Source organism: Apus apus, chromosome 28 (assembly GCF_020740795.1).
Source record: "Apus apus isolate bApuApu2 chromosome 28, bApuApu2.pri.cur, whole genome shotgun sequence".
NCBI lineage: Eukaryota > Metazoa > Chordata > Aves > Apodiformes > Apodidae > Apus > Apus apus.
This window is the reverse complement of record NC_067309.1, coordinates 1168726-1190638: the sequence shown is the minus strand read 5'-3', so window position 1 is coordinate 1190638 and position 21913 is coordinate 1168726. Positions and strand designations below refer to the sequence as shown.

Genomic DNA, 21913 nt, shown 5'->3' with positions numbered 1-21913 from the left:
TCTTCTTTTTTTTTTTTTTCCTTTTCTTTTTAAAATAACTGAAACTTCTGTTTAATGCAAAAAAAACACAACAAAAAGGGTCTGAGCCCGTTGGTTTTCACCTCACCCTGTGCTGGGGAGGAGGGTTGTGCTGCCAAGGGAGGAACTCGCTTTTCTTCTGCAAGGTTTGGTTTTGTTGTTTTGGTTTTGGTGTGCCTTTTTTTTTTTTCTTTTCCCCCCCCCTCTTTCCCTCTGTGTTCCCAGGACAGGGTTGGCTTTCTAGGTTTGATAAAGCATTTCCTTCCATTGTCATTCTATACGGCCGCTGGGCCCTTCTCTCAGTCCCTCCCCTTTCGCCGTCCCCTCTTTCTCTCTCTCTCCTCTCTCTCTCTTCCTGAACTTTAGTGTATCTTGAGATATAAAGAAAGCAGCTGCCTCCCTTAAGCACATCTTGAACAATGAGACCTCATCTCCAAGGGCTTTAATTCCTCTGGATGCAAGGACAAAGCCAGGGTGAGTAGCCAGTGGCTCTTGCTGGTCACTGCATCTGCAAACGCGGCCGCTCCTGGTGGGCTCTGGTGCCTGTTCCCGCAGCCCCAGGGTCCTCTGGCTGCTCTGGGGGGATCAAATAGCACCAGAGCAGATGCCGAAAGCTTTAAAACTCTCCAAACTCAACCCTGTGTTGCCTGAGAAAAGTGCTAACGCTGTCCCCGTGGGACACGTGTGCTGGAGAAGGCTTTGCCACCCAGCCTGGATCTGGGTCCCCCGCTGGTTCTGCTCCTGGGGAGAATGGGCAAAAACCTCCGCCAGGTGGGAGGAATCCTGGTCCCACAGGGAAAGGAAAACAACCATGATGCAATCAGGCGTGCCTGGGAGCTGGGCTGCGGGCTGGGAGAGCTTCCCCACGGCTTTGGGGCTCTGCAGTCTGGGGGTGACGTTGGGAATTGGAGCTTGGAAAAGGTGGGAGATGCTGGATCCCCGGGCGCGCGGTGGCGGAGCCGTGCGTGGGTGCCGTGGACCTTCCTGCTGCTGGTGGCATTGCTGCTGCTCTCCTGCTTTTTCCAACAGCCTCGTAGGAATTTTCCAGCCTGTTTTGAATAGTGAAGTGGGAGCTGGGTTGGAGCACGGAGGAGCTTCTGCTGCGGGCAGGGATCGGGGCCTCGCAGCCACGGGGACACTGGTCTGTGCTGGGGGACACTGGTCTGTGCTGGGGACCACAGAAAGCAGGGAGAGGCACAGTGTGTGTTGGTGTAAAGAGCAGTATCTGGAGTCTCATTTTACCTGAGAGATCTGTTCAGATTGTTTTGACCAGAGGGAAAAGAGAGGACGTCTCAGCAGCAGAGTGGGGCAATTAAGGGAGCTTGGGACAAGTGACAAAGCTGCTGCCAAACGAGCAACGTCCAATGTGGGGTCCCAGTCTGACCCTCCTGGGAAACTGGCTGGTTCACATGGCAGGCAGTGAAGGACAAGAAGGCCTATCCCAGACAAATCTTCAGATCTTCCCAAGGGATTGCAGGCTGCAGAAAAGCACATTGTAAACCTGCCAGCTCCTCCTCCAGAGCAGCTTCCCAGGACACTTGCTGTGCTCCAAACCAGCTCTGTGCTCCTGGTGTCTCTCTGCTGCCCTGGCTGCAGGTCTTTGCAAGCAGCTAAAACCCCCTCAGCTGGTGGAATCTTTTTGCTTGTGTCCACTGAGCTCTGGGACACTCCCTGGTGTAGCAGCCCCCTCTCTTTGCCTCCACCCTTAATGCAAACTGACCTTGCCTGGGTGACAACGGGAACAAAGCAGCGGGGCTGGTGACTCTGAGGGGTGCCTGAGGTCACAGTCCCCTCTCTCCAGTTGTATTGACTCCTCTGTTTGCTGAATAACCTGCAGTGTGTTCCCTGTGTCCACGTTGCTTGGGGGAGAACTGGTGGCAGTGCCAGGTAGAAGGGGTGCACTGGGCAGTGGCGTGGGAACCTGCAGGACGAGGTGGGCTAGGCTGGTGGGACCCCATGTGCTTCTGTAGATGGGAACTTTGTGTGCTGAGGGGCAAGGTTGCTGTGTTCTGGCATGTTCCTGGGCAGGCTGGTAACCCTGAAAATGCCAGGGGCAGGGAGCTGGTGAGGTCTTCTCCTGGGAGGGAAGGTGCTCCAGCAGTTCTGCTGCTTCTCCCACCTCTCGAGCTGCCCCGTTGGTGGGTTCACAGCTCAGCTGAACTAGGTTGGAGGGGCTGCTTCTTAAGCAGGGTGATGTGGTGATGCTGGTGGGATCAGGTGGCCTTGGTGGGAAAGTCCTTAAGGATTCACTGCCAAAGGCACTGTGGCATGGAATGACTCCTGGGTTGAGGAGTCCATTGCCTGCAGCTCAATACAGCCCAGATGCTGCTCTTTAATGACCCTATGTCTCTGTGCCCCCCACCTCTGAGTGTCTCCTTCATCTCCATCTGCCTCCAGGATCTGCTGCTGAAAGATGATTCACAGGAAGCAGTATCTTTAGGCCAGGAATTGCCACAGGGGATCTGAGGTATTGGGGATGGAAAAGAATTGTCTCTGAAAGCCCATAGCAAGCCTTGGTGCCACTGATCCTCAGATGAAGTATCTTAAAACCATGATTACAGGTGACTTTCCCAAATTTCTGTCTTCTGCCCAAGAAGAGGAAGAGAGAGGCTGGGATAACTCCCATTAGGAAGGTTTCCAGTGGCTTTACTGGTCTCCTTCATTCCGTGTACGGGCTTGTCAGGTGGAATTCATCCAAGTGAAGGTGGAGGAGCTCAGCCCTGGCTCCCTCCCTTTGCAGGCAGAGGGGAGGAGGCTCTTCTGGGGACTTCTCTTCTGAGCCAACAGCAGATATTTGACGTGCACCTTCTAATCTGGATCAGTGGAATCCTCCTGGTGGGTCTTTAGGAGAAGCAGCTCATGACTTTACACATGGGACAGAGAGGAGAGATGAGGTAGGGTTGGCTCAGGAATGGCCACAAGGCTGGATGGACATGAACAGGGTGACTCCAGGGAGGAGCAGAGCCCATCAGAGGAGGGGAGCAGTCACAGTTGCCTTCTACCCTGTCAGTTTAATTGGGAGTTTATTAAATTGGGCTTTAAAGCAGCAGAATGAGGGAGGTGAAATGAGCATCTTCAGGCTTGATACTGAACAGATCTCAGGTCAGGGGCAGGAGGAAACCTCCAAGGCTGTTTTGCTACTGCCTGGGACAGGCATTTGTCCAGCAGGAGCTGACATGTGTTAATAGAAATGTAGATGAAACCTTCAGATTTAATGGAGCTTTTCAGAGGGGTAGTTGTGTTCCCTGGATTTTCAGGAGCAGATGAGAACTTTAGTGCCACTTCTGCCACTGAGCATCTTCCTCTCCTCTGTGCCCACAGTCCCCTCCATAGCAGCCTCCAGGAGTTCATCTGTGTTCTTGGCACTTTCACAATGAGGAAAGTGGCCAGCAGTTCCATGGTAGCAAACAACTTTCCAGGGATGTTGCCTGTATTTTCCAGCAAGGGGTGGAACAGCATCAACAACCCACCTGGCCAGGGCTGCAGTTCTGGGGTAGGAAGGACCAGACCTTGTCTAAAAAGACCCAGAGAAGAGTGTTCAAAGTGCAAATGCTCCAAGAGGCTGTTCCTTCAGCTCAGGAGCTCTGTGTTCAGCCCATGTCCTGACTCTTGGTCCTCACATATTGTCCCTGCTGAAGGGTTTTGGCAAGGCATGGGGATGCCATGGCCCTGCCCTCCCACAGCCCCAGTGTCACACCAGTAGGCAAATGGGCAGGACTGGGCAAAGGCAGGAGTGATCAGGAGGACCAGAGCTGCTCTTGTCCCAGTGGATGTGGCTTCTTGATGGAATATCAGAGACTCTGGCATTTCATAGTCCTGGCTTTTTGGCCCTGTTCCCTTGGTGAAGGGGTCTCTCGGTGGGGTGTGTCTCACAGGGAAGGGAAACTGGGACAAAGCACCTAGAAAAGGCCTCCTGGAGAAGCTGGTAAACTGGGATTGAGGTGATGGGACATGATGGGGTGGGAAGTGACAGGTACCCAGCTCTGACCCTATTTCCAGTGACCCTTGGTGTCCCTTCTGGGCAGACTCAGCCGTGCAATGTGTGTGTGTCATCAGGAAGATGCACTTTAAATATCTATTAATTTGGGCTTGGTTAGTGCCCCAGGAAGTTTACTTGAAAAGCAAACAAAACCTGTGATAATGCCAGGAAACAGGTAAACTTTTTTTTTTTTACCCCCTGAACAAACTAGGCAGGTGAGGCAAAAAAAAAAAATCAACCTTGCCTGAGTTGCAGGTGTTGAGCAGAATTGTGGTGGCTGCACCTGATGGTTCTAATGTCACCAGACAAGCTGCTCAATCATGAGGTTTTGTGTGGTGGCCACACAGGAAGCCCCTCGTGGCCACACACGTTCCCCCACCCTTGAAATCTGCTGTCCAAGACCATAGTGGGGCTGTTGGCAACTCTGGAAGAGTTATTCCCTCAGCCTTGTAGTTGGATCCGTTTTGCTGTTGCTTTGGCATCTTTCAAACGCAGAATGAACAGAAATGACCAGCAAGTCCTCGTGCTGTGTCTGGCAGATGTTTTGCAGGGCTGTAAAACCCATCCCTGAGCTCTGCAGCATCAGGGTGAGTGTGTTGGGACCTGGGGTGCTGCAGCCTGAACCCCTGGGTGGAGTGTGGAACAGGAGCAGATGGAGCTTCTCTCCAGCTCCCCCCAGTGCTGCTGCAGCCCTGGGCTACCAGGCTGTGGCTTCTGCTGGTCCCCAGCAAGCTGGGACACTGGTAACCCTGTGGGCCAGCCTGCTTTAGCTGGTTTTCATGCCCACCTGCTCCTCCCTGGTAACTTCTCCCTCTCCTTTGTTCTTCAACCAGCTCAGTGAGACAGAAAAGTGTGTTCCCTTTCAGCCCAGGACACCCCCAGCCTTTTGTTTCTATTATTATTATTATTATTATTATTATTATTATTATTATTATTATTAGCAGGTTTTCCAGCCAGTCTGGCTTTGGAAAAGCACCAGACACGTGCAGAGTGAGCAGTGCTGGAGCTTTGGGGCTGGATACCAGGCTGGAGGACCTGTGAGGAGGCAGATGTTCTCCCAGGGCAGGCAAGGGCTTGTTTTGGGGACAGGGAATGGCTCTGGAAGGGAATTTGGGCTTCCCAGAGATGGGGTTGGAATTGGAGGAGACATCCTGAGGCTTCAGGTTTGGAGCAAAACTGTTTCCTCCACCTCTTTGTGCTTTAAATCAGGAAAACACCTCGTGGTCAGTGTTGGTCCTTCACTGGTGAGACCCAGCTCCTGTGACTCTCAATCCAGCAGCAGAATCTGCTTCTCCTGGCCCAGGGGCTGATCTGAGCCCTGGCATCCCACACTGGGATGGGAAGGACCTGGCTCTGGAATCCTGCTGATTTTTTTTTTTTTCAGCTCAATCTCTTTGCTGGGATTAGTCCAGACAAAAGGTTTTCAGTAAGATGGAAAAACATCTTGAGGCTCCTGGGCATTTCCCAGCCTCAGCAGCTTCTGGCCCTTCCTGGAGGTGAAACCCTGGAATTAAGAAAGGCTCAGGATGATATTGCTGTGTGACTAGAAGTGATTTATAGCTCAGGGATGAGAAATCCTGCTCTGCTCAGATGGAGTAAGAAAGGATCCTCCTTCCCATTTCCTGAATTCATGATAGTTAAGACAAGTGAATCTGCATTAAAGCAACAACCAAAAATAAGCTCTGTAGCAGATCAGAAAGGAAAACATTCCTGTACATGGAACAAAATCTCAAACCAAAGCTGAGACAAGCAAAGGAGAGGCCAGACCCAGGGTTTCCATCCATGTGGAGTCCCAGGGAGCTGGGATGGGTCTGGGGCAGGACAGAGGTGGGCTCTGCCAGCTCCAGGGTTCCAACAGCCCTGAAGGCTGTGGGAGAGGCCAGGTCTGTTCCCAGCTCCTGCAGAGGCTCTGAAGGCACCAGCTGCTGCTGCTGTCCCTGTGTAGAAGCTTCTCCAGCTTTTCTTCAGGGCTGGAGGAGGGAGGTGCTGGATGAGGTTGGGAGTCCTGGGGACGTGTGGGGCTGAGCTCAGATGCAGTTCCAGTGGTTCCTCACCAGCCCCGGGAGTCAGGGACCTCGTCCACTTCCCTGGGATGTGCTGGTCCCTGGGCTGGCAGCACCCAACCAGCTCCAGGGCCAGGAGGTGGCCTGATCCCTCCAGCTTCCCTCACGTCCAGCCTCACCCGGAGGGGAAGAGGAGAAGGCCCTTTCTCAAGGTTACCAACCTCTTTATTTTTTTGGCTGCCTTTCCCTGGGGCTGGAGCTGCCCCAGGCCGTGAGCTGGTGAAGTTTGAGCTCCTTTGTTTGTTTAATCGAAGTGCTGTTTGTTTTTGATCACAGGCATTAGATAGGAGCTTCCTCTGCAGGCAGGAAGCAGTGATTTCCTGTTGGTTCCCCAGCCAACTCTCACTGTGCAGGAAACCTCTCTTTGCTGAGTGTTCACTTCTTGGGCAACATTTTTTGGAAGGTTTTTTTCGTGTTGTTGTTTTGTTTTCTCTCTTCTGGGTCCCCCCCCTCTCTCCTGCAAGTGGTGCTGGGTGGCTGTGGGAAGGATGTGTAGAGCCAGCCCTGAGTCAACTGGGGACCTCCAAGTGGGCTTCTAGTATCTGAAGGGGCTCCAGGAAAGCTGGGGAGGGACTTGGGACAAAGGCAGGAGGGATGGGAGCAGGGGGAAGGGCTTGAAACTGGAAGTGGGGAGATGGAGGTTGGAGATGAGGAGGAAATTCTTCAGTGGGAGGGTGGGGAGAGCCTGGGACAGGCTGCCCAGGGAAGCTGTGGCTGCCCCATCCCTGGGGGTGTTGAAGGGCAGGTTGGATGGGGCTTGGAGCAGCCTGGGCTGGTGGGAGGTGGCCCTGCCCATGCAGGGGTTTAGATCTAGATGATCTTGAAGGTCCCTTCCAAGCCAAACCATTCCATGATTCTATGATGATTCCATGAACTGGGCACACTGCATGATGCTTTTTGCTGGAAATGGCTCCTTTTAGGCTAAAATCTTGTGATGGGGTCCGGATTGCAAGGGAGCCAGTCCCTGTGGTGCCTTCACACCAGCACCCAACCTCCTGCCACTCAGCACGTTTGGTCTTGACACTTTTCTGCCGACACCTCTGGGTTACCACGGGCAGCATCTGCCTTATCTTTGTGTGGATCTCCACCCCTGAGCACCTGGTTTGTTTGCAAGTCTCCCCCACCTCTATCTGCTGGTTGGTTGACGTGCCTGGTTGTTGGATTTTCTCAGGGGACTCTCTAACGTGCAGCTGAGGAGGGTTTGTTTGTCACGGGCCGTTGACGTGACGTGCCCGGTGTCGTGTCAAGACTCGGCACCTGAGCAGGGGGTTAAAACCCAGACCTGGATCAAATCTGCCAGGTTTGCTCGCTGTGCCAGGAGGACCTTTAGGCAGATGGATGCTCTGAGGATGCAGCAGGTGAAGATTTTATCCCCAGTTAAGCCCGGGATGGTTGGCTGTGCCCCCCCTGCCCATCGTGGCTGACAAGGATGGGGTTTCCCAGCTGCCCTGGAAGCGCCGGCGGCTGGTTTCTCATCTCTGGTATCTCACCAGCCTTGTTCCCTCCTTGGCTCCAACTGCATGTCCAGGTCAGTCCCGTGCAGCACCAGAGAGGAGCCAGGGATGGGCTGAGAGCTGACACTTCCCACCTGCATAGGTGGTTTTGAGCTGGGAAAGAGACATTTTGGGCTTTTCTGTCTCCCCGCCCGCAGGCAGAGCAGCGAGTCCTCGGCAGCTCCACGTGCACGGGGATGTTTTTGCTCTGTGTGTTCATCCTAGTAGCATCTAGGAGCTAACCCAGGCAGGGCTTTGCTGCCCAGAGGTGAAGCACTGTGGTGGCAGATGGCTGCAGCCACGGGAAGCCTGGACAGACAGATGGACACCCCTGCACGGGAGCTCTCAAACTGCCCCGCGGCGGCTGCCGGGGCCGCGCGTCCCTGGCTGGCCAAGGCTGTGATGGTTTTGCTGTTGTGAAGGGGCTCCCCTGCAGGGAGGGAGTTAGTGATGGGCAGAAGAGCTGCTGTAGGGACGAAGCAGGGGAAGGGGGAGCAGGGCAGCTCAGAGGTGACAGGTGGGAGGGATTGATCCTGCAAATGCCCGTGCACGGGAGGGAGGGTTGGATGTTTTAGCCGGGGTTGTGCAAGAGCAGCTGGCTGGGGCAGTTCAGCTGCAGGGGGTGAGATGCCAGGGGGGTGGCAGGGAGGGAGGGGAGGAAGGAGAGGGCAGGGTGGGCTCTGCTACAGCCACAGCACCAGCCTCCACGTGCCTTGGCCGCTGTTGGTGCTTGGGGCTCTGCAAGGAAAACCTTGCCCAGCTGCTCTCCCGTGTCCCCGCCATCCCAGCCTCCCCTCCCGCCTGGTTCCTGGAGAGCTCATCATTCCCCAGGCCCCTTCCCATCACTGCCTGCTGGTGACATCACCGCCGGTTGCCATGGCAAAGCCAGGTTGTCCAAAACACGACCCCTTGGCCTCATCCCATGTGTGTCAGGAAATGGAGGTTTTATTGTGCATCTCGGCAGCGGAGCAGAAACAGCCGGAGCAGGAGCTGCAGCCCCAGACAGACACCACCCACCCTCCCCACCAGCGTGTGGCTCCTGGGTGGGGAAATGGGGACCCGTTTCTTGGCCTTGCAAGGCTGATTTGTGTCTGATTTATGGGCTGCTCAGCTTTGTGCTTTGGTCTGAAACGCCCAGAGCGAGGGCGACCGGAATGAGACTCTGAGCAGACGGGAGAAAACAGCCCAGAGGGGCTCCTGGATGGATCATCTCCCTCCAGAGGTACAGCCTCGTGCTGCCTTCAGTGATCAGGGCAAAGGTGAGGAAAACTGAGGGAAAAGCTAAAGTATTTGGGTGTTGTGGCCTCAGAAATGTTCCTGAAGCCAGAAAAAACTGTCCCAGAACTGATGAGTACCCGAGCCCTGGCAGGTGGTGTGGGGGCTTTGGAGAGGAAGCCTTGGGTGTCGTCCCGTGGCAGGGATGGGATGCTGCAGTTAAAGGCTGCCTTTGTTCAGGCAGGAATTACAACCAGACTCTCTTCCCTCCTGCCATGGTTGGGAGTGGAGATGTTTCCCTGAGGAAGCCTTACCCTTGGATCCTCCAAAACCAGGATGGAGAAAGCAGGAGGTGTCCTGCCCTGCCCACAAAGCCAGGCTGGATCCAACCCTTCCCTGCAGGAGCACCAAAACCCTCCCTGGGCACCAAAACCCTCCCCTGGGCACCTGAAGCAGCTGGTACCTTTGCCAACCCCAGCTTCAACTTCCCTTCCAAGCTCCCAGCAGGGGCTGCAGCTTCTCACCTGCGCTCAGGTGTGTGTTACCTTGGGGGCAGCAGTCTGGGCTCTGACAGGGTTTTCCTTGCCCCTGCCCTTCCTGCTTTCAGCTGGGCTGGCAAATGAGGGTTTATCAAGGCATAGGGAGGTTGGAACCTGGTGATCTTTAAGGTCCCTTCCAACCTTTAACCATTCTGTGATAACCCTGAGCAGGAGGGAAGAGAACGAGAAGCAAAAAATAACCCTCCAACAGTGGCGTGGCCTGAATCTGGCCTCTGTGCCCTAGTGCCAGCTCCTCTCCAACCTGGAGGCTTTTCCCAGCATGTTGGCCCCTCTGCCTGGCTGCTCCCAAGAGCCAGACCCCCAGAAAACAGCCCTGCTGACCTGGTTGAACAGCCCTGCTGACCTGGTTGAACAGCCCTGCTGACCTGGTTAAACAGCCCTGCTGACCTGGTTAAACAGGACGCTTGTTCAGGGGATGTGCTGGAAAATCAAAAGTTGGAGCCTTTCAGTTTTGCATACCCCATCCGGGGGCTCGGTGCTGGTGCTGAGCGTGGAAAAGTGCCCGTGGGACTTGTTTTGGTCTCACTTGGCTTGGTAACTTGCCAACAGCACAGTCAGATCACCCTGGTAAACACACTCAGCCCCGTGCCGGCCGACCCCGCTGCTGCCTTTCCCCCCCCCCCTGCAGTGGGTGTTTTGGGGTTAAAAATAGACTCCAGATTTCGGTTAGTAAATGCGGAGGCAGGGAGCAAAGAGCTGTTTATCAATGCCAGGGTTTCCCCTCAGGCACCGAAATGAGTCAGATAAGAGATGGGCACAACTGTGCACTTGTCCTACTTCACCGGGTGCCGCGGTGCCCTGGAAGCCACAGTCTCTCAGGATGCTCAGTATGACTCATGTTCCAACCAGATTTAGATACTTTACAGCATCCTACACTCAGCTCCTTTTGAAACCGGGGCTCTGGGCCACCAATCCCTCGTGCCTCAGCCGTGCAAGTCTTCTTTTCTACCCTGGCTCAGCTCCCAGGTGTGTTTTGAACTCACCCAAGGGGTGCCAGGGGACCTGGGTGGCTGAGAGGGACCAACCCCCACCCTCTGGCATCCCAAGGGCTGGGTGGGTGTCACCCCGACTTCTGCCACGTGTCAAAAATGTTGCTTCTGATGTGCAGGTCACATAACGAAGCTCCGTGGTCCCTGGGTTGTAGAGAAGCACAGGTGAGGATTTCACTGTCCCTGAGGGTTTTGCTCCCCAGGCAGCCCAGCTCTCGTGTGCAGGGGGGGTTTGCAGGGAGCAAAATCACAGAATCACAGAATTACCAAGGCTGGAGAAGACTTTTAAGATCATCAAGTCCAGCCTATGACCAACAGATTGGCCAGACCACGGCCCCAAGTGCCACCTCCAGCCTTTCCTTGAACACCCGACGGTGCCTCCACCACTTCCCCGGGCAGCCCATTCCAAGGTTTGATCACCCTTTCCATGAGGAAGTGCTTCCTAATATCCAACCTAAACCTCCCCTGGAGCAGCTTGAGGCTCTGCCCTCATGTCTTATTGCTAGTTGCCTGGAAAAAGAGCCCAGACCCCACCTGACCACAACCTTCCTCCAGGTAGTTGAAGAGAGTGAGATGGTCCCCCCTGAGTCTCCCTCAGGCTAAACGACCTCATCTCCCTCAGCCTCTCCCTATAAATCCATGGCCTGGAAATGCTGGAGGGGTCCTGGGTTCCTTCAGCTGGACCAGCACTGGTGCAGCCTGCCCATCCCAGGGGCAGTGTCCCCTGGGCCAGCTGCTCCGGGCTGGGTTGCGGGACCAGGACTTGGAGCTTTTTTTTCCTGGCTCATCCCCGGCTGGGCTGCTCGGGCAGCACTTTCCTGTTTGACTCAACACCTTGTGCCTCCCCGCACGAGCCGGGGCCTCTCGAGCAGCTGAATGAGGCTGTTTACAACCCGAGCCCTGGGATTCCCAGAAAGAGGCGCAGACCGGACGTCCGGCAGCGAAATCCCCCGGCGTCACCGGCTAAAAATAACCCCAGCTGAGCAGGCACCAAGCAAACAGCACGGGGACGCCAGCACCCAGCTCCCCTGCACCCCACGGGTCCCCCCAGCAGGCAGAGGGGCACCCAGAGCTCCATCTTGCCCTGCCCTGGTGGGTTTTTTCCTGGCTTAACGCCGGGCTGGAGGCTGGAGGCTGGAGGCTGGAGGCTGGAGGCTGCCACCTGCAGTGGTTTCTCTTTGCTTCTGTTTTATTTGCTGGGGAGGGAGGCAAGGGGTAGGACAGAAAGAAGCCAGGTTTCAGCCAGAAATGGCTGGTGGGCTGGGAGAAGTGAAACAGGAGGGTGGGAGGTGAAGCAGGAGGGTGGGAAGTGAAGGAGGAGGGTGGGAAGGGAAGGAAGAGATGGGAAGCAAAGCAGGAGGATGGAAAGCCAAGCAGGAGGGTGGGAAGTGAAGCAGGAGGGTGGGAAGTGAAGGAGGAGGATGGGAAGTGAAGCAGGAGGGTGGGAAGTGAAGCAGGAGGGAAGTGAAGCAGGAGGGTGGGAAGTGAACCAGGAGGATGGGAAGCAGAGCAGGAGGAAGGAGACTTTGCTGCCAGGCTCTGGACCTGGCGCTGGTTTCCAGCAGCTGGGTGGGCACGTGGCATCGTGGGCAGCTCTGGGGGATGCAGAACAGCCCCCAGGAGGGGTGTGAGCTGCTGCTTCTCAGCCAGTATCTCCCCTGGGACCCCCTGCTTGGGCTCCCAGGGGGGTTTGCTGTGAAGCAAGTGCTGGCAGCAGGTGGGGGGTCTGGCCCCGTGGCAGAGCTCACCCCCGGGCAGGGAGCAGTGGGGGCTGCAGGGTGGTCTTGGTGCCTCTGCTGGGTGTCTCTGAGCAGGGTCCTGCTGTGGTTTCCCACTTGTGTCCCCAGGGTAAGGCAGTGCCCCACCTGAGAGCCTCTTCCAGCCTTTCCCTGGGAAGGCACCAACAAAGTGCCTGGCAGGAACAGGCTGTGCCCAAGGCAGAGCTGGCAGCGCTCACCAGCCCCTCATGAAGTTCTCCAGGTCATGAGTCAGAGCTGGGGAAGGTGCTAAAGTCCCTGGTCCTTCGAGCAGGCCTGAGGCAACGGGGACACGGTGGTGGTGGTGGCACCAAGCTCAGCTGGAGCTGAGCTGCTGTGGCAGCCCCAGCACCAAGCAGGGTTTGCTCCTCCTCCCCGATGCTCACGGGATTGAGGAAGAGACAAGGGAATGGATCAGAGCAAAAGGGCACAGGAAGGACCATCAAGCCAACAGGTTGGCTCCAGTCAGCCTTTCCCACAGAGATTTCAGGAGACAGGAGCTCCCCCTGAAAGGCCTTGGTGCAACAGGTTGCTATGAGAGGAAGTTTCTCTTTAACCCCAGGCAGTTAGTGGGTGATTTATGTCTTACAGCTTCAGGTTTTCTAAGTTGCAGGGTTGTTGCATAAGAAGATGATTTGACTTTGCAACTCTTGTAAACTCCTGTTGGGGAACATCTTTTATCTGCCTGGTACCTTGGTGATGTAAAGGGAAGGAAAAGGACGTGGCTTAGGAGAGTGAATCCCTGAGTTTTCTCAGAGGGTTTGTTGGGTTTGGGTCTTCCTGAGCTTTACCCAGGAGCCTGGGCACTTTTCCTTCCCAGTTGTATCCCCCCCAAAATAACAGGGGGTCCATTGCTGTGTGTGCCCTCAATTTCTCCTCCTCTCTTTGTCTTCCCTCAATTTCTCCTCCTGCCTTTGTGTTCCCTCAATTTCTCCTCCTCTCTTCGTGTACCCAGTTATAGTTGGTGGCTTTTGTTCCTAGGCAACACATCCCACAGTGGGGAATACTCCAGGAGTGGGGGTGTGGGGTGGGGGCAGCTGTGGGCAACTTTGCACCACGTTACTTAGTTCATGTAGATGTTGACCCTGGGTTGAATGGCCCTGGAGACCACCTCCAGCCCCATGGCAAGGGCTGTCACTTGGTGGGAGTCAATTCATCTCATGGCAGGGGAGAGGGAGGAGTCTCCTGCCTCATGGAAACTTCACTCAGGCCCTCTCCTGATTTGCCATTTGCCTTCAACCTAAAAGTTATTTAGACTAAAAGCTCACGCTAACGATTTGGGAACAGAAGGACAATTAGAGGCAGAAGACTTAATTCCCACCAGCGTGGTGGGGGGGGGAGGTTGGGATGGGATTGGAAAGACACAGTGACATTGTCTGAGCTGTGCTGTCCTTCCCAGCAGCCAGAACCACTCCAGGTTCTCTGCCCTCCAGCCATTTCGAATGACGATAGTTGGTGAACTCACCCTCTTCTTCCTGGCATCCTTCTTCTTGGAGCCCTGCCACGGGCTGCCTGGCTGCTCCTGCAGCAGCCAAACCTCCGGGCCCTCCCATCCACAGCCACCCCTCTCCAAAGCTTCATCGGGAGCCGGTTCCTCCATCTGCTCCCCATGGAAGCAGAGCCAGAGCCTGGCAGGGAAATCCTGCCTGGGAGGGACAGGCTGCTGAGCACAGGGAGGATGATGCTCTGAGGTGCCCAACGGGGAGTTGGGGCCATTCCTGCTTTTGTTCCATTCTCCTCCAGTGCCCCAGAGCAAGCCTGGGACACCTGGGCATGGGCTGGTCCTGCCTGTGCCACCAGGGGATGGCATCTCCTTGGTTTTCCCTCTGTCTGGTTAACTGGGACAGGCCCCCATGCCCGTGGTTGCTGCTGCCCTTTGGAAATCTGAGCTCTGCCTTGTAAATTCTTGATTTTTCCCTTCCTGGGTGAGTGTGGGTGGCTCCAAAGTTGCTCCAATTTTAGTCTCCCCAGATGTAAAACGGGGGCATCTTGCTGCATCTGCTCCTGGGATGCTCATTGTCCGGGAATCCTCGGGTGACCAGCTCTACCAGCAGGAGCACTGATGGAAAGAGGCCATGTTCTGCGACAGCTCCGAGCGTTTGCAGAAAGGTTGGTTGAGTCCCAGGAGCTTCTGGCAGCTTCATTTTTATTTTGAAACCCGTTGGCCCCCAGCTGGGGTGTGAGAGGAAAATGAAAGGATGCGAGATAAAGCCAGTTGCGCGGAGCGAGCGAGAGGCTGCCCCAGGCAGAGCAGCCCCAGAGGTTGTCATTCTGAAACCAGGCATGGAAACTGCACCCAGAAGACAGGCAGAGAGCTGGGCTGGGGCTCCTCGCCACACACGGTGCAGACCACACTAAAGAGCTGCTCTGCCTGGGGACTGTCACATGCACCCGGGCAACAGAGAGACAGAAACCTCCAGGGCAGCAGGCAGCTCTGGCCGGGCAGATGAGCACTGACAACAAAGGTATCCTTGTCCTCTCTGGGCCACTCTGGTCCAACCCATCTTTTTGTGTCTGGGCTTTCCTTCCCCTCTGCTGTGTTGCTGGGGTTGCCACTGTCACAGGGTGGCTTCGGGTAACCCCTGGCTGGGCGGGAGGATGAGGAGCTGTGGTGGTGGAGGGGGTGAAGGGAGAGGCAGGGAGACCAGGAGGCTCCAGAGGGTTGGAAACCTGTGAGTTTTCACCTTCTTCAGTGCTGAGGGAGCTGCTCGAGGGCCCTGGGAGCCTCTCTCAGGAAGCACACAGCCTGTGGGTGCTGTGCTGGGTGCTCCAGCACCCTCCCACCCAGACCGGACCCTGCCCAAGGGCAGGTAGGAGTTGGGGACTTTTAGCCCAGTTGACCCGTTGCAGTGTGGTGGGTACCAGGTTGTCCCTGCCTGGGCAGCCCCAGGGCAGCATCTCCATCCCCCTCAGCTGCTGCAGCCCCTTGGATTTCAAGCAGCTGAGAGATGCTCAGATGGACAGGCCACAGGAAAGGGCTGAGCACAGAGGATCTCTGTCCATCCCCTTCCTCATCTCCAGCAGGGCAGGCAGCTCCTGCTCATCTTCACCATCAGTTGCTCACCATCCAGCCCGTGACAACCTCTTGGCAGGAGGAGATGAGTCCCCTCTCTCAGGGCAGAAAGGTGTTGGGTTCAGTGTGGTGGAGGGCAGCACTGGCTCTTGAGAGACACCAGAGCTCTCCAGCATCCGGGCTAGATGCTCAGCTACAGCTTTTCACCTTCCGAGGTTGCTGCTCCTCAACACCCTCCCGTGTGCACTGCTGGCTGGACACCACGTCGCTGTGTCACCCACAGCTTCTGTGGACTTGAGCTGCCCTGAGACTCTAGCTCTGTGGTTCCCAACCACGATGCTCTACCTTAGCTGCAGCTCTTCCTTACGTTGGAATTTCCAGCTAAACCCAACTGGTTTTGGTTCTCTGGGCTGTAGGGAAAGCTGGGCTCGTGCTCAGGGTGCCCTGGATGTTTCAGAAACCAGCTCTTCTAAAGTATCACAACGAAATCTCCTGATCTGTTGGCACTTGATGGGACTTTTGGAGGGTTGACCTTGGCTTTGAGGGGGACAGGGAGAAAGAAAGGAGAGGGAGAGGACAGGACACTAAGGCCAAGGGAGCCCAGCACCTGATGGGACGTTGCTGAGAAGTGGGGAAGGAAGTGGAGAAGCTTTGAAGCCCTGGTGCAGCAGGAGGGGTTTCAATCCCAGGCTTCCCACAACCCCTTCCAGGCCGAGAAAGCCCCTGCAGGGCTGTTCTCTACAGCTGGAGGTGGCACCACCTGATCCTGGTCAGCAATTAGGGCAAATTAGAGTCAATTAGGGTTGCTTAGCCAGGAGCAGGAGGGAGATGTAGCAGACTCTCTGCTCCTTCACTCACTCTCTCCTCCTGTATTTAAGCCTTAAGCAGCTTGAGATGTTTGCAAGGGAGATGTCAGGGTGCACCAAGCCCCTGAGGATGTTCCAGGGTAACTGGAAGGATGAGATGAGCACAAAAAAGCTGCCAGAAGATCCCTTTGTGTTGGAGGGCATGAGGTTTTTTTTTTCATGAGCTGCAACTGAGGTGCCAGGTGCTGGTGCAAACCCTTGGGTAATGGTGTCCTGGAAGGTCTGAAGCTTTTGAAGGGTGTTGGTTTCAGGTAAGAACTCAAAAGAGAGGCTCTTTCATGGTATTTATAACAGTGTTGGTCGTGCTGAGCCTAATGGGCAATTCTGGGGGTCCTTGTGGCCTCTGGTTCGTGGTCAGGCTGTAAAGGGGGAGCAGAGATGAGACCTTGTGGAAGGAAAAACCCATCCCTGGGGGGTGTCTTGCTTCGAGCAGGAAAACTCTGAGTGGGGACAAGAGAGACCTGGCTGGGTCTGGTGGGGAATTGAGGCCATGCCCCCAGGAGAGCAGCCTGAGGTGGGAAAAATGAGGAACAAGCGAAAATTCCCAGCTTGTCCTGTAGAAGAGGAGAGCTGGTGTCCAAAGGGCTGTCAGCAGGTTGGGTGAGAGCAGCCCCTGGGGTGCCCAGGAGCTGGTGGATTTATTTCCCTTGCTGGTTCATCTTGGATCAGGCAGGTTTCTTCATGTTTCCCCGGGAGCTTCGAGGGCATCTTTGTGTGTCTTGGTGGCCACTTGGTGGCACCAGGTCTGCCTCAGGTCCTGCACTTGAGGCCTCTGACCTGCTGGTGGAAGATGCTTTCAGGTCCTCAGATGAGGTGAGGAGAACCCACCCCCCCACACTGGGGAACCCTCTGTTCCCCCCCTCCCCACACACCTTTTTCAGGGGACACATGGGTGACAAGGAGGTGGGAAAGGCAGGAGGTGGCACCTGGATCCTTTCCCAGCTGGCTGGAACCACCAAACAAGCTTGTGCTTCAACCTTCAGGACGATGGGGTGGTCCCCAAGCCCACCCTGAGGGTAGGAGAGGTCCCAGTTTTGCTGTGGGTGCAGCACAGGCTGGCAGGGACATCCAGGGTGGGCTCTGGGCTGGTGGCCCAGCAGCTGCTGCCACATGCAGGGGTGACATCCTCCCACGCCAACGTGCCCAGCAGCTCCCAGTGGTTCCCTGAGCCTGCCAGGGGCTTTTGTTCCTTCTCCTGGCATTTAGGAAAGCAGAGCCTTGCCGGGTATTATTTCTTTGTCTGGACACAAACCCTCTGGGTGTTTCGAAGGGAAATTAACAGTTCCCAGCCACTCAGGTGGTGACATTTGCCAACTGCCATAAACCCACAGGGGCCCCTTTCTGTGACACTGCCTGGCCTGAGCTTCCCTGAGGAAAAGGGCAAGGAAGAGCAGGTCAGTCTCTTCAGGAGGGGCTTCCAGGTGATGCCATCTTTTAATATAACCTTTCAAGGATAGATTAAAAAGGCAGAGGGCTGCAGAAAATCCTGTGTAACTTGGGCTGTGCCTCGTTCCATGGGGAGCATCCAGGGAGGGACCCACCAGGTTGTGTCTCTGTGCCTGCAGATCCCATGGGAGAGGCTGGAAAGGGACCTGGTGAAGGCACCAGGTTCTTGCTTTTTGCTCCTGGAGCCTGGAGAGGGTGTGGGGCCAGGGGCAGGGTTTGCTGCAGAAACATTTAGTCAACTCGAAGGCTGTTTCGAAAGCTAAATTCAGAGCTGCTCCGGGTCCTTCCCCAGCCCATTGTTGTGGTTTTACAATCACATTTTCCTGTTTTTTTAAAACGAATGTTTTTCTCTCCCCTGGGGCTGTAGGAGAAGCCCTGGGCAGAGCAGCACAAGGGGAGGTGGCTGCAGGGCTGTGCTGAGCCTGGGGCTGCAGATCCTGAGCAATCCCCCCCTCCTGGAGCCAGAATTCCCCCTCCTGGAGCCAGAATTCCCCCTCCTGGAGCCAGAATTCCCCCTCCTGGAGCCAAATTCCCAGATTCCCCTCCACCAGAATCACCCCTTCCCTCAAATCACCCTTTTGCTTTGCACAACTGGTGGTGCCACCACCACCACCTCGGGGTGAGGAGTGTGATTTGTTTTCTATTTTTTGATTGATCTTTTTTTAAGGCAATGGTTCCTCTTTGCTGCTCTGTGGTTTCATGCTCAGCAGCAGGACGGGGAAGGTATTTTTGTAGGTCTTATTCAAGGAGTGTCTATTTAAACTCCTGGGCTGCCAGGCAAATGTGGTTGCTCAGTTAAAAGCAACAAGCAGAGGGATGGGGCTGGTGGGGAACTGGGGTGGTTGGTGGAAGCCCCTCGAGGTCTTCTTCTGCCTCCCTGGCTGTCTTGTGGGTTCTGTGAGGTCTCTGAGGGTTCTCCAAGCCCAAAGTCCCAGATGTGTCCATATGGAGGGTGAGCAAGGAGGGGAGAGGGTGCTGAGCTGGCCCCAAGCCCCTGGGTGCCACCTGCAGCTCTTTGCTCACACAGCCCTTGTTTTGCTGGGTTCCTAGTGACAGAGCCGTGGGGACACAGTCCTGCTGTCCCCCTTCCTGAATCCCACCAGCTTCTTCCCTGGGATCAGCAGGATCCCAGAATGGAAAAGAGCTTTTCCTGATTCCAGCAGCAGCCTGGTGTTCACCCAGTCACCAGCACTGGGGAGGTACTGGGCAGCTTTCTGTTCCCAGGGCTGGGGCTGGGACAGCCAGGGGGGAGCTGGCTGGAGCTGCCCAGCTTTTCCCTGGAGCTGGGCAGGTTGTGGAGCAGAGCTGGGCTCCTGGGAAGCTTGGAAACCAGGTCACTCCTCACCTGCCACCACCCACCCGTGTTCCAGACTGTCCTGCCTGCAGCAGGCGTGGGATGGGGAGCACAGAAGCCTTGAGCTGGGGTGGGCAGGACGTGGTGGCCAAGATGGGGGGGGGTCTTTGGGATGCCCCTGGATGGAGGGACAGAGGCTGGGAAAGCTGTGGAGAACAGGGCTGCTCGTGCCCCCCATGATCTTCCCAGGGAACGTGCCCAGCCTCGTGGCTCCTGCCAACTGGGGGCCAGGAGTGCAGCCCCAGCCCTGGGGGTGTCCTCAGGCTTATCCTTGTGTTTTCCAGCTGCACGAACTTGGGAGCAGGGTGTGATGGGTGGGAACTAGAGAAGGGTCAGGAGCTGAGCTGAGCTCCCCCAGGGATGCTGCAGGAAACTTCCCCTCTTGCTGTGGGAGCTGGGATGAAGCCTGAGCAGCCTCCAGTGTCTTTGTCTCCTGCTCCAGCAGCCAGAGGGTTGCACAACGTGTGGGGGTGAAGCAGATTCATCTCTGCTGATCAAAATAGCCTGATTCTTTCCCAACCAGCAGTGGGTTCTGCACATGTTCCCCCCTCCCTGGCCACAGCAGAGCCCCAGCCGTGCTGGCAACGGGCTGCAAGGGAGGGGAGGCTCAAATAAAAAAGGGAAGCAGTGCCTTGCTTTCCAGGCTAAAAATACTGGCCGTGCTTCCAAAATAATCTTGGTTGAATGATCTTGATTGACCCCATGCTCCAAGGCTGCCAGCTGGTCCAATTCCCCAATCATTTCAGTCTGAGCTTGGGCCACCGGGATGGAGGGAGGTCTTGGTGGGATCTCTTTGCTGTGTGTGTGTGTGCAGGTCATTTCTTCTTCTGATGAACTGAAGGGAATTTAGGGCACTGAGCAGGAGGAGGAGCTGGACAGGGAGGATAAACCCCTTTTTTTTTCTGCTGCCCAACATAACCCAGAGAGAAGAGTCCCCACCAATCGCACCTTTGGTTGCTCCACTGAGTAATATGCAAATATATGCTGAGTGGGGCCTGCTGGGACTTCGGTGGTGAAGTTATTGACTGTTGTCAGAAGGAGCTGTTAGTCATAAAGACATTGTCATGGAGTTTTGGGGGGGGGGGGGGCTCTGGGAGCCCATCAGTGTCCCACCCGGTGGGGCTGGACAGGGTGGGCTCAAAGTGGCCCCCCTGGCTGGGTGGGTGATGCTCAGACTGGTCTGATGTTCAGGCCCACAGGGGGTGTCTGTGGGTGTCCTTGGTGCTCACCAGTGGGCTCAGGGCACCTCACACACCCCACGTTCCTGGCTTCCCATTGCTCATGCAGCCAGAGAGGGTTTGTGCCTCTTGTCACCACTTAACCTGGTCCTTGCACGGCCCCAAATGTTTCCCTGTTGCCTCCCCTGGTTTCAGTTTGGGATTTATTTACAACCATCTTAAAGGGCTGGCTCTTCTGCTCCTCTGTTGTCCTCCAAATCAGAGAGGCATCAAGTGTAACCTCTGTCATTATGAGTTTGTAAAACAAGCTTTTGTCCCCTCCCTCCGTCTTGGCTCTGGACTGAACCTCTACCAGGTGCTGTCTGAGGGTTGTGCATCTCCTCAGGGGCCAAGCATTTCCGAAAATGAAACTGGATAAATGAGGTTTGCAGAGTTTGGAAATGAAAGGGAAGAAAGGGCCATCCCAGGAGAAAACTGGCATCAGGGAAAGGGAAAGAGAAAGCCCCGAAGCGGGAGGCACGGTGGGTGCTGGCAGTTTGAGCCTCCAGCTTCAGAGGGGGCTGAAAATAACCCCTGGGGCTGAAAAGCCTGTGCACATGTGGGTGCTCGTGGTGGCTTCCCATGGGCTGCTCTGGGACCCTAAGGGTGAGCAGAACAGCTCAGCCAAACCCAGCCACCCCACCTCAGCTGCATCTGCACCCACCCACCCGCTCCAGCAGCTGCTCCCTCAGCTCCCCTGGCCCAGGGATGGGGCTTTGCTCCCTGGCTGAGGTGTCTCCTTCTCTGGAAAGGAGAAGTGTAATTCCGTGGTCAGAGAATCCCCCCACCCCCCTGTGCTTTGGATTTCCTGGAAGTGCAGCTGTCCTGCTGCAGCCAATCCCCCTGCCGGGGCTGCTTCCCCCCTTGGTCAGTGAGGACATCCCGGGAGGTGTCACCTTCCCTTGGAAGGGGATTTGAAGCCCCTCAGCACCACCTCCTCGGCTTGGGATTTGCTCCTTCTCCTTCTCCCAGGTGCTGTGTCCCTGCCTGGGGGTGCTGGCCCTGTCCTGCTCCTGCCTCACCCCCTCCTCACCCCCTGCGGGTGTTTGTCTGCAACGGGAGCTGCCCCATCCCAGCCCTGATCCCCTTGGGATGAGCTCCCACAGGGGGGTGAGGGGGGAGCCCTGGCAGCAGAATGAGCCCCTGGGGAGCAGGCAGGAGGAAGGTGTGTCTGGATCCTGCAATTTAATGCAATTTGGGTGTTTTACTCGGGGCTACGCAGAAGTGTCTGTCTCCAATTAGGTTTGCAGAGCCCTCCTGGGGTCAGGGCCTCCTGCCAGCCTGTTTATTGCCACTTTCTTCAGCAGCTTGGTGGCTTGGACATTCACCCAGGATGGAAGAGGCTCTGGGTCAAGTTTGACTTCGAGCAACAAGGATTTGAAGTGTGTTCCCACCTGCCCTGGGTCTTTCTAACCCCTCAGCTGAGGGGTTGCTGGAACAAGCTGCTCACGGTCTCTCCTGTTGAAGCAGGTCTGCTCTGTAAAATCATACCATGTTTATTTGGTAGGAGACAATGTGGCTCCCTCCCCCTGGAGATGAAGGTGCTCCTGGGTGCTCCCATGGGTGAGCAACCTGAGTTTTGGGTCTTGCTGTACTGCAAATGCACTGTTAGAGCTGCTGAGATGGGCAGGGTGAGGAAGGCTACAAGGAGAGGTGAGGGGAGCTGGTCTGGTTCAGGGTGAGGAAGAGGAGCTGAAGGTCTAACTGCTCCCTACCACAACTTGATGGTCAGTGTGAGACAGCAGAGTCAGCCCCTTCCCAGTGGGGCCACAGGATACATCAAAAAGCAACTGGGCCAGTTTGTGGTTGGCTGGTACAGGCTGGAGGGGCAGAGATGTTTTGCAGAGAGGTGGAAGCTCTCCATCCTTGGGGATGACCAGCCTGGTGTGATGGTGGGGAGAGTGACACTCAGAGGAGAAGACTGGAGTGGGGCTCCCAGAGGT

General features: G+C 55.9%; 1 protein-coding gene across 1 annotated transcript in view; it reads left to right on the top strand.

Annotated features, from left to right (window-relative positions):
* The first annotated feature begins 390 nt into the window (after positions 1–390).
* Positions 391–21913, top strand: part of HDAC7 (histone deacetylase 7) — a 76176-nt gene continuing 54653 nt past the window's right edge. Inside the window, exon 1 of the mRNA XM_051641489.1 lies at positions 391–492. Within this exon, the coding sequence (XP_051497449.1) occupies positions 474–492 (19 nt within the window). The 5' untranslated portion in view covers positions 391–473. The remainder of the gene's footprint in view (positions 493–21913) is intronic.